The sequence below is a fragment of the Alosa pseudoharengus genome, unplaced genomic scaffold (assembly GCF_046254945.1).
Source record: "Alosa pseudoharengus isolate Yale_2024_CS ecotype anadromous, Long Island Sound unplaced genomic scaffold, YU_APseudo_1.1 YU_APseudo_1.1_scf_3, whole genome shotgun sequence".
In the NCBI taxonomy this organism is placed as follows: Eukaryota; Metazoa; Chordata; class Actinopteri; order Clupeiformes; family Clupeidae; genus Alosa; species Alosa pseudoharengus.
Window position 1 is genome coordinate 29,141,017 of NW_027468718.1, and position 15,254 is coordinate 29,156,270.

The window sequence follows — 15,254 nt, forward strand, 5'->3', positions numbered from 1 at the left end:
CTGGTTCTGATGTGTGCTATTGTGTGCGTATCTCTGACCAGCAAGATATTTGCTTTTATTCCAGGACCATCACACTCTCTTTTCCCTCTCTTTCTCTCTCTGCTATTGAAGATTTTTGACTATTTGTGTTTCATTTTTACTTCTTCAGCTAGAAATTATACTAGCTACTGATAAAAGCCAAAGCTGTTATTATTGGTAGCTGTCTGTCGATGCCTATCAGTTAAATGAGATTATTTTGGCTGACAAATGGACTGGTTTTATCTTAGTGCAGTTCCCGTGCCAAGCCTGTGTAATTAATTGATATAATTACATTCAGTTCCACTTATGATATTTCAGTGATAACCCACAACCCAAACCGCAACATCTCACACGATAATAGCAGAATTTGTAGACTTCTGTGTATAAGTGTGTGTGTGTGTGTGTGTGTTTACAGTATGTCTGGGTAGGCTGAGGGATAGAGAGAAAGTGGTGTGTGTGTTGGGGGTGGAGGGGTACGTATTTTATTCGGCTGTCCTCAGAAGAAAGAGGGTTGCTTTTAGGTTGCAGAGATGACATCAGCCTATCTCTGTTTTCTCCTCCTTTCTACTGCCCTCTATAGGCAGTCCTTTTATACAGAGAACTCTTTCTTTCTTTCCTTCCTCTCTCTCTCTCTCTCTCTCTCTCTCTCTCTCTCTCTCTCTATGTTTTCCCGTCTCTGATCTTATTTATATGGAAACGCGTAAAAAGTGAACTTCCTTGTTAGTTTATTTATGCCATGAATAATGCATCTGCCTCTGACACGGTGGAGCAACTCTGACAGGGACTAAGCTGACGAGAGAAAAGCCGGCGCCAAAAAAAACCCACAACAAACACAAAAATAATTTTCCCACATGTACATGTGTGGGAATGCTGCACGTTGGCATTGGGCTGGCCAGCGTTGGATGGGGGAGCAGTTTAAATGTCATCACATAGCACTCAACACTCAAGCCGCACATCCTCAGGGCTGACGTGATTTGACCCTGCTCCCTGGAAACCACCTGAGTTTTTGTGGCCTGCCTCTAAAACAAGAGATTCCACTTCGAGCATCGTCACATGGCATCGTGTAGAATAAACAGAATCCTCATGCCGTGGCCACACTGTCCAGAACTGAAACAAACCGATGGAGGAGGTTTTTTTTTTCCCCATTGTATAATTTTAACACTAAAAGCAGAAATAGCTCCAAGGCTCAGATGTGTAGGCATTGTTTCCACACCAGAGGTGTCGAGTGAACATGGTGTGGTCGGGCAGTGGGTGTAGTTGGAATTTGGAGAGAAGCTACTCCAGTCCGGTAGTCTGAGTTCAGTTTGGACAGGCTGCCCAGAGCTGCCGCCACTTCCCTGTCCGGTGGCTGGCTGCAGACTCGGCTGTAATTAATCATTGTGCCAGATGCCAGTGCTTCCCCGGTGAGTACAGGCCCCACACCACTGAGCTCAGTCAGAGAGAGAGAGAGGAAGTGTGTGCGGGGGTGGGGGGGGTGGGGGGTGTCATGTGTTGTGAGTGAAAGTATTTGTGTGTAGGTGTGTGTGTATGTGCGTGTGTGTGAATGAGATTGTGTGTAAGTGTGTGCCACTATTTTCCCATGTATTTGCCCACGTTCTGTGTCTCGAGTATAAGAAACTTGTTTCACCTCTTTCAACACCTCGTTCCCTTGCCAAACTCCTAAAGTGCCTCTCACAGCTCTTGGGGAAGGATGTTTAAGTAATTATGCGGGCTGATTCATCTCACATGGAGAAGTGGGTTGTGTGGGCATGCACATGCGTACTTACAGAGATGCTTTTTTCCTGCTTTTTTACCCTGCTTTCGTTTGCTAACCCACAACCCATTTTGAGCATGTTTGACACTTGTTAGGCTTGGCCACCAGTTTCGATGGGGAAATTGTTTTCCTTTTATACTCTTTGTAATGTTTTCAATGGGCAGTTATGAACAAAATTGCAAATCATTTTTTATCAAAAATGACATTTTGTGTTGACTCTGGCGAAGCTGTCTTTCCTGTATCACATAATAGCCAATTATCATAATAATAAACTGCAATGTGTTGGACATATTAAATTGTTTGAATAAATAATCCAAAATGAAAAATGAAATCACAGTTCTCACTGTAGCATTCCGTCTGTCCACCGTACTCCATTGTGGTCTTGCATGCTGTAAGAAGACATTCGGTCTCTCACAGCCTGAAAGACACTACCCGCTGCCCTTAAGCTTTGAACCAGTGGCGTCTACCAATCACGTCGGTCTGTCTGTCCGTCTGTCCGTCTGTCAGTCTCTGCCCCCCCCTCATCAGCTCTGCCCGTGTGCCCCCTGAGTGGCAGGCGAGAGTGGCGGGCGAGTGGCAGGGGAGTGGGCACATTTCAATAAGAGAGCCCATAAAAACAGAGAGAGGGCTATGGAAATGAACAGGGAGAGGCCTGCACTGCCAGACAGGTAGATGGATAGATCAAAGGGTTTTTCCCCCCCTTTCCCCCTCCCTCTCTCTTTCCCTCTCTCTGTCACTCTCTCTCTCTTATTGTTCTCCTGCTTTTGCTTTCCTCCACCTTTTCTTTATATTGAGTCTGATCTCGACACGAATCCTGCTTTTCATCAGGTTGGCGCGTGCGGCTCGCTGGATGATGTGATTGAAGTGATTGTTCAGCTGGGGCTCGCTGAGCTGATCTCACCTCCCTGACTGACTGGTGCTCTCTCTTTCTCTCTCTCTCTCTCTCTCTTCCTCTCTCTCTCTCTTCCTCTCTCTCTCTCTTTCTTTTTGTCTCTTTGTCTCTGTCTCTCTCTTTGCTCAGACTGTCATTTATTTGGGTTTAATCAGCCAGAGGAGCATGAGAGTGCTCAGGCCACAGAGGGACATCTGGCTCTTTTCCTTTGTTATGTATCAACACGCTGTCCTAACACTGCTCTCTTTTTCTCTCTCTGTCTCCTAGCTGTCCTTCAAGTGTCCATCTCGCTGAGCAAGGTTGAGCTGAGCGTGGGGGAGTCCAAATTCTTCACATGTACAGGTACAGTGACCACGTTTATTGCAACTCCTTTATTGCTACTCCCTGTCGTCTCCGCGTCTTTATCTATTCCCCTCATTGACTTCCATATCATGTGGGTGTGCCTAATTACTGAGATTTGAGTTGAGTGATTTTGTCAATCAGCCTCGCTCTGTGGCCACTCCCGGCGCCGACATGTTGACCATCGTCGCCTAGACGCGTCTGACATCTATTGCAGTCTGCTGGATCAGAGCCAAGTCATTAACGGATGCATTAGTAGTCATTCTTCCACCTAGAGCAGCAGGCTATGCTTTATCGTGGTGCATTAACTCACATGAACACTTTAAAGGCTGAAAGGTCTTTAATAAGTTTAAAGACAATATAATAATGGAGAGTAAATTGATTGTGGCCTTTTTTTCCCAGCAGATGTAGTTCACAACAATTTCATTTAGCCCTCTCAGGATGACTGAGGACACGTAATTGGTTGCAGTGGGGTGGTCCCATAAACGCCCGCCCACAACCTCGCACATGCATCACTGCTTATCACAGCTCCGATTCATAAGGTCAATGTGTAGCCTACTCTCCTCCAATTCCAACTCCTCCACCAGCACTGGCAGAGTCCTGCTACATGGACAGATTACCCATGGGCTCTGACTCCCTGAACCCTGGCAGCATGTCTCAGGGCACGTAAAGCTCCATCTCCCCGGCTGGAGGAGCCGGAGGCGCCGAGTCCCCGGCGGCAGCGCCAGGCAGAGGAGAGCGCACATCCGTGGGTGGAGGGGCAGGGAGATTATGGCGGGTTAAATCAGGTTGGGCTCCAGGCTTTATGTTTTCCACATGGCTGGGCTTCCCCCCAGAGCAGAGCCCTTCCTCCCGCTCCCCACGCTCACGCTCAGCCAGGGCAGGTGGGGAACTGACCTGCTGCTATCGCAGAGGAGGAGGAGGACGAGGAGGAGGTGGAGATGGAGGTGGAGGTGGGGAGGTTGATCCACGCTGACCCCTGCTGGAGCGATGCCAGAGTGCAGAACAATGCAGCGGTACTTCTCTCTCTCTTTCTCCCTGCGACGGCTAACACCCTTGAAGCGTGGAGGTCAAACGCCCCCGGAGTCCGGGCAGGCCATGACGGTGGGGTTCGGCACGGATTCTTGTCAGGCGCCGGCAGCTGCATGAAGGGCAGCGAGCAGGCAGGAGAAGCTGATAAAGACTTCTGGCCAACTCCACACTCTTAACAAGTTACAAAGCAAAACTCCTGAATCATGTGGAAACCAGATCAAATAAGCTTTATGAAATCATTTTTGTGTGTTTTTGCTGTAGCTATTTTGCACTTTATAATATTAACCATGTATGTGCATGGTTAATATTATAAAGTGCAAAATAGCTACAGCAGAAATATTTCCATCCATAGATAAAAAATAAGCAAGTCTAACCTCTGAATTTCTTTTCAAAATACACCAGATTGATGCATTTACACGTAAAATATACAACATTTTCTACTGGGGGAACATGCCCCCGGACCCCCTAGGATGACAACATTGGAGGAACACAGGTTCAGGCCATATTTTAGATTACAGATGATGAAATTCTGGCTTTGCTGGCTGAAGTGCACGGAGTTGTGCTGAGTGTCCTAAATCTAGTGCCTCACAGGAGGGGGGATACAGGGGATTGTTCTACTGATTCTTTTGTAGAAACCTGTATTATATATTTGCATGAGGGGGGTATTTTAATAAATTGGTTAGTCAGACATTTGCTAGCCTATATATTACCCACTTGTTTTAAAGCAATTATTATTTGGAAAATTATGAGAAGTGCCCTTTTTTCACTTGAGCCCCTGCCCCCCCCAACATCTCTGTGCACGTCCCTGATAGCAGTGGTTATCTGGTTGTCCGACGTCACGGTCCAACAGCTTTTTCGTCAAAAAATGTTGACTTGCGCAGACAACTGGTTTTTGGACCTTGTAAACCTTGTCACCATCACCTCTGTTTTAGTGAGGGCAAAACTAAATTTCTTAACTTTAACAGAGTAATTACTGTAGCTGGGCAGCCAGATGGTATAATCAAGGGTAACGTCCAGGCCTCTGTGAAAAATAGGATTTTATTAGGTTGAGGCAACAAGTGAGTAGGATGACAATTTTCTTAAAGGCTACCCTGAATAGCGGATTCTTTTTTATTTTACTGTCTATAGAGAAAAATGAGCGGCTCTGAAACCGCTGGATCCGGAAATACAATTATCTGCCCATTATTGCATCATCATACAAACAAGCAGACAAGGTACATAGACAAGGTTCCATAAACATACAAGACACCCAGGTGCAGAGAGGGGCGGACATGTAATGTTGTGGAAGTGAAAGTAGGCGGTTTTGTTGATAATATTCTGATGATGGCTGTTCATCGGAAGCGTTCCTGGCACCTGGATGCCCACATATGATAAAACTCTGATCTTGTTCCCTTTGTTCACGAGAGGATTGTCACGCACAAGAGTGCGACCAGTGTGAGAATTTCTGTTTGAAGCCGCTGCAGCCTTCCTTCTTTCTCTCCACAGCCTTGCTGCCTGAGGAACAAGTGCCTTCACATGTCAGCCCCACTGTGCGTCTATGCTGCCTGCTCAGTCAGAGAGCGTCATAAAGCTGCTCTGTGCAAGCCACTGAAGCACCATCCACAGGCTGTCTTATTCCATCCCCCAAAGCCAGCGCCACATGACAAATAATGAAGTCCATATATAACGGCTGCTCCATCTGCAAGTGTTCCCTCTGCACTCCTACAGTGCGTGAAATGTGAAAGGCTGTGCCAGGCAGCACTACAGCAGGGAAGCATATGTGTGTCTGTGGAAAGGGGAGATGTGTTCAGCTCTTTTTTTTTGTGTTTTCATTATTGAAAAGGTTTTATTGGTTCCAGATTAATATTTGATAGGCCTTCTTTACCTTACAGTTAACCCATGTGTCACGGATATGCAGGCGGACCCAAGTGCAGGACTCTTTCAGACCAAGGTTGAAACAAAAACACTTTAATCTATAACAAACTCAATGTTACAAACTCACTACATCCAGACAGACAGGACTACGACAAGGTGAAACAGAGAGACGAACCGACAAAGGACAGAGAAACAGGAGGGTAGAAATACACAGACTAATTAACAGAAAGACAGAGGACTGGACGAGACCAACAAGACAATAACGGGGAACAGGTGTGGAAACAGAAACGGAGGGAAAACTAACAAGACAGGAAGCACAGACCAAATAAGGAGATGGGGCGGAGACAAAGACAGGTGACAGGCAGGTAAACACAAAGCACATGGGGAACAGGCAAAACTAAACACAGGACACTACACAAAATGGCCACCAGGGTGGCACAAAGTCACTCCATCCAGGCAGGATCCTGACACCATGTTTGTGCCCATGTTCGTCCCAATGTGTCTTGTGGGAAAGATTACGTATTAATTTACAAAAAGTAACGCACAGGCAGAGAACAAAGGTTTATTGACAGCGCTGGAGGTTTATTGACGGCGCCAGAGACAGCTTACGAGTCTGTCGTGAAAAAAAAAGTCGTTAAGTCATTAATTATAGGACTAAAACAGGATGAACAGGATATCCTTCATGAATCACATAAAATGAAAATGAAAGAGCTGTCATGATAAAAATGCAGAAAAGCATGTTATTACTCCAGACTCCCTAAGGGAGGTAGACCTCAGAGGTCATGGACCTAAGTAACCCAAAATAACTGAGATCATCCTTGTAATGTCAACATAAAGTATGGCCAGTTGGACAACAACAACCCGAGTAGACATTTAACAGCTAAGTGTTGTCTGATTACTGGACATTTACCCACACTCTCGTAACTTTGCTGGTGTTCCAGTGAATGCTTTAATATCGTGTCTCCTGTGCAAGTATTTCTTATGTCTCAGTAGACCCTGGGCTTTATGGGTGCTGAGCTTAGTCCAAACAGCATGCTTCAAGAGTCGAGAGATTCGTTCCATGGTTCTCCCATGGAGTGAGGGACCGAATATTAATCTATGGCACATGGTGGTTAATAACATCATGAATAGTAAACCAGAAATATAAAGCCTGGAAAAACTGTAATGATGATGACAATGATGTAGCCTAATGACACCAAAAGTAATAGTGGCAGCAAATGGCTAGTCGCACGCTCTGTGCCCGCCACGTCTCTGTCCAAGAAATTGAAGTAAATGGATCGGCCCATGGATCTGCTAAGTCTTCTGATCCCAGTTCCAGCAATTTTGTCAATATCGGGGCAATATCCGATCTAAATATCGGATCGGTGCACCCCTAGTGTGTATGTGTGTGTGCGTGTGTGTGTGTGTGTTAGTTAGTGCATAAGTGTGTGTGTGTGTGTGTGTGTGTGTGCGTGTGTGTTAGTTAGTGCGTGTGCGTGTGTGTGTGTGTGTGTGTGTGCGTGCGTTCTTGCTCAGCTCAGCAGCCACTCATCCATCTGAGAGCATGTGTAGTCCAGTGTGACAGGCTGCTGAAGCAGAGCCTCTCCACCGAGTGATCAGTCTGCTGCATGCCCTCACTCTTAATGCTCTTCACCTCTCACAACATGGTCTGTGTCACAGGCAAGACATCATGGAACGGGGATTTAGAGCAAGTGTGTGCGTGTGTGTGTACGTCTGTGTGTGTGTGTGTGAGAGAGGGAGAGAGAGAGAGAGGATGAGATAGGAAATCTTAAATGCCCCCTACTTCCATCTACCCCATGGTTGACCCCCCCCCCCTGCCGTGGCACCACACAGCGCCTCCCTGTGGTCATTTCGGATCAGGGCCCCCATGTCCTCTCCATGGCCCTCGGCATCCCGGCCCTCTCCCCGCTGGGCATCCACCACTGCACATCCCCTGATAACCCCCCTGCCTGCTCCCCCAGCTAGCCCAGCAGCCAGCAGCTCATCTGGGCTCACGTTGGATCCAGATCGGCCTCTCTGTCCAGACCTCCAGTTGCCCTGAGCGTCCCCTGCAGCGCTGTGAGACCAGGCTCACACACGGGTGGATGCTGAGGGAAGGTGTTGTGGGGGAGGTGGGGTGGTTAGTTGCCATGTGCTGATGACCCCCCCAGCCAAGGAGGATTTATGAGGGCCAGCACCTGGAGACCAAGTGTGGCACCCTGCCCTTCCCGCAGTCCCTGGTGTTATCCCTTTTGTCCTTGGGTGTCCCTAAAGTAAATTTCTCTCTTTTTAACCCCCCCCCCCCCCCTCTCTCTCTCTCTCTTTCTCTCTCACTCTCTCCTTCTCAGCCATCGGAGAGCCAATCAGCCTGGACTGGTACAACCCGCAGGGCGAGCGCATGGTGCCATCACAGCGAGTGGCGCTGCACACGGAGGGCGTGCGCTCCAGGCTCACGCTCTACAATGCCAACGTGGAGGATGCGGGCATCTACCGCTGCCAGGCCACCGATGCGCAGGGACTAACACAGGAGGCCACCGTGGTGCTGGAGATTTACCGTGAGCATCTTCCCTTCTCTCCTCACACACACACACACACACACACACACACAGGTTTTGCAGGCATGCTGGCAAAACCTGCGGCATGTGTGTGAGTGAGCAGCCTCTGAATGTGTGTGTGTGTGTGTGTGTGTGTGTGTGCTTCCGTGTTTGTTTTGTGGATGTACAACATCCATACAGTACATTTTAAATGCATACATGCGTATGTGCTTTGAATATGCATGTCTCTACATGTGTCCTCATGGTGTGTGTGTGTGTGTCTGTGTGTGTGTGTTTGAGCTTGCAGTGCTTTCATTGTGGTTGCAGCAGATTTCTCCACCCCCTGGAGTGTCTTTGCCTTTTCTAACCTGCTGCTTCATTTGGGCAGAATGCGTATAGTGCTTCAGGGGATACATGGCTTCCTGGGGTGCCTGACTCAGAGTGCTCCCTGTTCAACACACACACACACACACACACACACACACACCCTCATTCTCATGTGTGCACATCCCCCACACTCACACATTCCTGTTCAAACGGCTGTGAAGAGGGCTCCACCTGTCAGTAGCTGGGCTTGTTTAACATTAAATCAGAGGTAAGCAGGCAGAGAGCGCTTCTCGGAGAGCACGAGGAGAAGCCCCTGCATGCAGCATCCCTGACTGTCTCTCGCTGCGCCAACACCGCCGCCTCCACCACCTCCACCACCTCCTCCACCACCTCCGACACGCATGTCTGAGGGTCCTGTCTTTATGATGCGCTGTAAAGGAGGCGAGCAGATGCTCGCCTACCAGGAGACATCGCTCGCTAGGGGAGATTCTGCTGCTGTAGACACTTCTCGGCGTGATGTCTCGCTCTCGAGAAAGAGAAAAAAAAAGCTTGTATGTGCTACTACGCAGACGCTACACAGTTGCTGTAAACAAGGTTATATGTGTGCTGGCTGACACTTCTGACATTGGTTAGTCATCTCGCTAAGGATTGTAGCCTCATAACAACAACATTTTATTCATATTGGCCCATCAGTCTTTGTTTACTACATACACTTCATGTCTTTTAGTGATGGTAAGCCATTGTAATGTAACATGAAGTGGTGACCTATATAGCAAGCCCACATTTATCTTCCCCGCACCAACTGTCCGTTTCTGAATCTGGAGCTTAATGATATTATCAGCTGATATCATCCATTTTGGGATCATACAGCGGATGTGAATCTGAATTGGTGAAAAGTGCCACTGATTAGTTGTTGGTCAAATAGACCTAGATGAATTCTGGCCCAACAAAAAGACCATGAAATGACGTTATCAAGCAGCATCAGGCTGCCACTTCAATCCCAAGACCCATTTAGCTGTTCAGTTGAGGAACATTATGCATGTAAAGCCTACTAACAACATCACTCTCCAGCTGTCTGCCTGATGAAAGGGCTGTTATCCCCAGAGTGAATGGCGGTTGTTATTTTCCATGTGAACAGATGACATCCAGGGGGTTGCAGGCAGACCAAGAGAGAGAGAGACAGAGAGAGAGAATTACATTCAGGGAGAGAGAGAGAGAGAGAGAGAGAGAGAGAGAGAGAAGCACAACAAATGGGGAAACGGGATGTGCTCCTTTCAAGGATGTTTGACAATTTTGTTGATGAAAACCTGAATGTAATTCTCTCAACAAGCCAACAGCCTGTGGCACATGAGGAAAATAGGGAGGATTTGATGGAGGAGGAGGGGGGGCAATGGCAAAGAGAGTTTGAAGAGAGGATGAGAAGAGTGAGATCGAGAATGAGAGAGGAAAAGACAGCGACATTATCTAGATGGGGATTATGCCCGTAGGATTCACTTGTGACATGAGATTGCATAGGCGGGGAGTCCATTGTCTGGCTTTGTGCCTCTCGCGGCTTGAGCTAATAGCAATGAGTTAGAGTGTTGTGTGAGCTGACACATGCAGAGACCAAATCAGAGGAAAGGTGTACGGATGGAAGGCAGAGCAGAGGAGAGAGACAAGAGAAAGACACTCAGTCCCATTATAAAGGACAGGGGGAGAATTGGATTAAAAGATGTTAAGGAAGACAGCATGAGTGGAAGGAGGAGGGGTTGGAAGGAAAGATGGGGGAAAGGAAAGGAAATTCATCCCCTTTACAGGGAGTCCAGACCAATCCAATAGAGGATGGCAGGAAGACGCGGTTCAAATGATTGGACATTAATGATCCCAATGAAAGGCATCCTCTTTTCATGCATGCGCTATTGCATCATATAAGCTGGCTAATGATGATATCCGAACCGCTCGCCGGACATCAGCCCGGGATGCTGACGGCAGAAATGTGCATCCTGACGGGGTTTTTTTCTCTCTCTCTCCAGTCTGCTCTCTCGTTCCTGGCTGCCAAGCCCGCTCCGTCTCTCCCCCACCGGTGGATATCAAATGCGAGCGTCAGGGGCCAGGCGGTCTGTTTGTTTATGCCGTGTAATAAGCAATGCCGCACAGAGCCGAGAGTTAAGTCCAAGCAGACGTGGCTCGCTAATCAATACTCAAAGGAGGGGGAAACAGATGAAGGGGAGATTGGAGCGTCTGGCTCGTTTGAAGATGCTTCCCTATTTCTGTAGAAAGAGAGCGAGGGAGAGAGAGAGAGAGAGAGAGAGAGAGAGAGACAGAGTGAAGGAGAGCGAGAGAAAGAGGAATGGAGAGAGAGGCTGTTTATGATGGCTTCCCACACACACAAATAGAATCATTTATAATGTCTTAACATTAAACATGTTACAGACTGTTTGATTACAGATAAGGAGTTATTTATTAATTTTGTTTTGTGTGCATGTTTTGTTTTTACTTTGCTTTGTTTTGTTTGCTGAGTTTAGTTGAACTGATTGATGTCACAGCAGAGGGAGGAGAGTGAGACTCCTCAAAGAGAGGCTTCGTTTCTCAGGGACACATTGGATTGGAATTGATGAAGAGGCACGTTGCTGTTGGGGAATTGGCAGTTTCGTTTAACCTCATTGTTTGGAATGAGAATTTTCGGAAGTCTTCTCTTCACGCTGCACATAAACACACATGAAAGTGAAAGAAAACAGAACATTCTCTCGAACTCTGTCTGCCACTCGAACTCTGTCAGTAACTCTTAACTACTCTGTTTGTAACTCTAACTCTGTGTGATGCCACCGTGGCCTCCTGTGTCCCACAGAGAAGCTGACGTTCCGCGAGGTGAAGTCGCCGCAGGAGTTCCGGCAGGGCTCAGTGGCCGAGGTGGTGTGTGACGTCACCAGCTCCCCCGTGCCGGTTGTGGCCTGGTTCTACAACAACATGGAGATCATGCCAGAAAATCTCAGTGAGTCTCTTTCCCTAATTCTCCCCACTTCTTCCATATTCAAAGCATAGTCTTCTCTTCAAAACACAGTCAGTCTTCTTCCAAAATTGAATTCTTGAATTTCCCCTGGGGATCAATAAAGTATCTATCTATCTATCTATCTATCTAAATCGGCCCAGTTCTCCCATACTGAAATGAGTTATGATAGCATATTTTTACTACCATATTTCTCTGGAGACTCAGTCAGGACGATGGAATATCAGGATACAGGCTTTTATTCTTTTCAATGAGGGCCCAGTGCCCCTCATGGGAGATAGGTACATGCTTGTGTCACCCCAGCAAGGGTTTCACCAGTATTCTCTGACTATACAAAACAAATCTTAACTTTAAGTTACAAACAAAGAGAAGGAGTGACCTCTAGTATGAATATGCAATATAAAGGTGTGGTGTGTGGGGATGTGGTCTCTTGTTGTTGTGTCATCAGGCCTGGTCAGCTTTATTATTCTTTAATTAAGCTTCAAAGGCCTGGCCACATATTGTTTTAGCACCCCAACTTGCTTATGGCCAAATGGTGACAATAGGAGGCTCCCCATCCTTGTCCCCTAGTGTATACAATAGAAAGTCACACCTGAGGATAAGCCAAAAGGTCCCTAGACAGTGCCTACTGAAAGGATAAACAAAGGATACACTGCATACAGACCAAAGACACACACAGGGTACACATGGGCACAAAATCACAAAAGACACAAGACATAAACAGTATGTACATGTACAGAGGATTCTGATTCACAACACTTTCAATTATGTTCTTAACTTTCTTTTTACTAATGTATGTCCTTTTTGCTTTTATTTTTGTAAATGACATTGGATAGCCTGCATAACCTGACTCCGCCAGATGGATTTGCTCCGCATATCCATCTGGGAACTTTTCATTGAAGAACTTTTGGGAAGGGGCGGAAATACTGGTTAGCTGATTGGATAAACCATCTGTCTATCACTACCTTTGTTGGTTATCGACGGGCCAAATCAACCAATTAGATGAACAAAGTGTTCTTCTAATGCCTTCGTTTAACATACAATTAAGTTAGGTAACGTGACTAACGTTAAGATGTTTTAATTTACCATTTGTATGTGACATGAACCTAATCAACGACAATTCCCATCAAGTTTTCACGGTAGGCCCTACACTTCTGAAGAAAGTATATTCCTCCATTGTGCACTGGAATCAGCCGTGGAGGATGTCTGTGTCTTTCATTCCTCCCAGCTGCATGGCTGAGACTCATAGCTTCACAGCTTACCCAGGAATACTTTCTAATTTGAATAAAACTTGCGCGATAGCTATGCTCATCTCTGTGGATGCCGTCATGTTGTTCGTTGCGTCACACCTCAACCCGCCTCAAAGCCAACGCTGATTGGACGTTCGTTTGGTGAACTGTTCCAAATTCTCTTTAACGGAAAGTATCCAGACTGATTTGCGAGTGAAACCCTGAAGCTCGCGAGATCAGGATGGTCTCACGAGGCTATAGCCTGCATGCATATACAGTAATGTGCTTTGTGATGAATGAATATCTAGTTCTCCCATACTAAAATCACAGTGAGTCTTCGCCCAGTACCAGCCCAGTTCTCCCATATTGGCAGTCACAGTAGGGCACAGAGGACACACGCTACACACTATTTTTGTTTAGTGGGGTGTTTTTCACAGAGGACATTGTTGCGAAACGGCATATCAGTATGCTATCCAGCCGTGTACCAGGGACAGGATATTTTGCATTCTGGAGTGTTTTGATGTCAGCAAGCACAATAGCAATTAATTAACATAAAAACAATCTTTTAATTATGTTTTTAATGACACTGCCTAAACACATTTGAAGTTAAAAGTGTATGCTTGCACTTAAAATAACTACAGAATTGGTTGATAGTGGTTGACCTTCTCGTATACATGCCCAGTGAGAATATGACAAAGTCCAACAATCTCCCTGAACACGTTGGCTTTCCAACTTGACAGCAACGCTGCAGATTCATATCTTTTCATGTTAGGCCAGGATTTGAGCTAGTGCTACCTGCCAAGATATCTCTCTCCTCTCCCATGGCGGACATAGGGATATGAATTTTAAACTAAATCCAACTTATTCTTATTCTTGTTGTTTTTGTCATTTTATGTATAATTGTTATTTCTTCCAAAAACATGCCTCCCACTCATGGCACTCTGTGGCTCAGCTGTATAAATAGCTCTGTTGAGGCGGGATTAAAGTGCTAATGAGAGGTCTCTGCCTCTCTCTCTCTCCCTCTCTCCCTCTCTCCCTCTCTCCTTCGCCCCCTCCTTCCTCGCTCACCACAGAGTTTCAGGTCCTGCCCAACAACAACCTCCAGGTCCAGCAGGTGACCAAAGCTGACGAAGGCGTATACCGCTGTGAGGCACGCGTGGAGGCCAGAGGCGAGATCGACTTCAGAGACATCATCGTGGTGGTGAACGGTGAGTTTGTGTGGGTGAGTTTGTGTGTGTGGATGGGGATGTGTGTCTGTGTGTGTGTGTGCGTGTGTGTGTGAATGTGTGTGGATGGGGATGTGTGTGTGTGTGCGTGTGTGTGTGAATGTGTGTGGATGGGGATGTGTGTCTGTGTGTGTGTGTGTGTGTGTGTGTGTGTGTGTGTGTGTGTGTGTGTGTGTGTGTGTGTGTGTTTGTTTGTGTGTGTGTGTGTGTGTGTGTGTGTGTGTGTGTGTGTGTGTGTGTGTGTGGATAACACAGCTCAGGGACTCTGCCGCATAGAGGTGGCGAGACACAATAGCTCTCCAGATGTGCTGCCGCCCACTGTAACTCTTCCACTACAACCTCCTCTTAACTTTGGGGAGTGTGTTACCCAACAGCCTGTCAGCCTTGGATGAAGAGAACCAAGAGAACCAATGCAGCAAAACTGCCACATTCATTGGTCCAGGGCAGCAATAACCCCCTCACTATCTTGAGATATGGGCCTCATTATTTTTTAATAACCAAAAAGGGACCCGTGAAGTAATTCCTGTTGCTGCTTTTTGAAATTAGTCTTTCAATCAGTGACTAATTAACAGCCAAACGAGAGAACTCCCAGCATAATCGCTTTCCTTGCACTGAGTGCTGAGCAATGTCAAAAAAAAACCCTGTGTCGGACGCTCGCGATGCAGAGTGTCTTCCTCCTGGCACAAGGGACCACAACGCCGCAGGGAGACATTATTGAGATGGAGGAGCGCCTCGGACAATGGCCTCCCCAGGAGCGGCGTGGCGTGGCGTGGTGTGCTCGTGCGGTCGGTTCCATATTGCCGCTCTTATCTGCCGCCTGCGGTTCTCACCGCGCTTAATTGAATCAATAACCGCCGGATGCCAGCGGCTCGGAAGCAGTCGCTGCTCGCGCGGGCCGAGCGGCAATCAGCGCCGTTATCCCAGCCACTTTGGCCTGGAATTAGCACCATAACTCAGTCATTATCTGCTCTTGTTAAAGTGTCGCGGGGAAACGGCCGCCGTGACCTTTTAATGTGATGTGTGGAGCTGCGAGGTGAGGCCATGAGAGAGTGGGATGTGGAGGGGGATCAGTGGCGCTCGGCGCA

At 47.2% G+C, this 15,254-nt stretch overlaps 1 protein-coding gene across 1 annotated transcript in view; it reads left to right on the forward strand.

The window, feature by feature from the left end:
- The window catches only part of ncam2b (neural cell adhesion molecule 2b), a 58,523-nt gene that overhangs the window by 870 nt on the left and 42,399 nt on the right, over positions 1-15,254 (forward strand). The window contains exons 2-6 of the mRNA XM_076262816.1: positions 1,317-1,421; positions 2,931-3,005; positions 8,216-8,422; positions 11,556-11,699; positions 14,017-14,151. Coding sequence (XP_076118931.1) covers positions 1,317-1,421; positions 2,931-3,005; positions 8,216-8,422; positions 11,556-11,699; positions 14,017-14,151 — 666 coding nt within the window. The remainder of the gene's footprint in view (positions 1-1,316; positions 1,422-2,930; positions 3,006-8,215; positions 8,423-11,555; positions 11,700-14,016; positions 14,152-15,254) is intronic.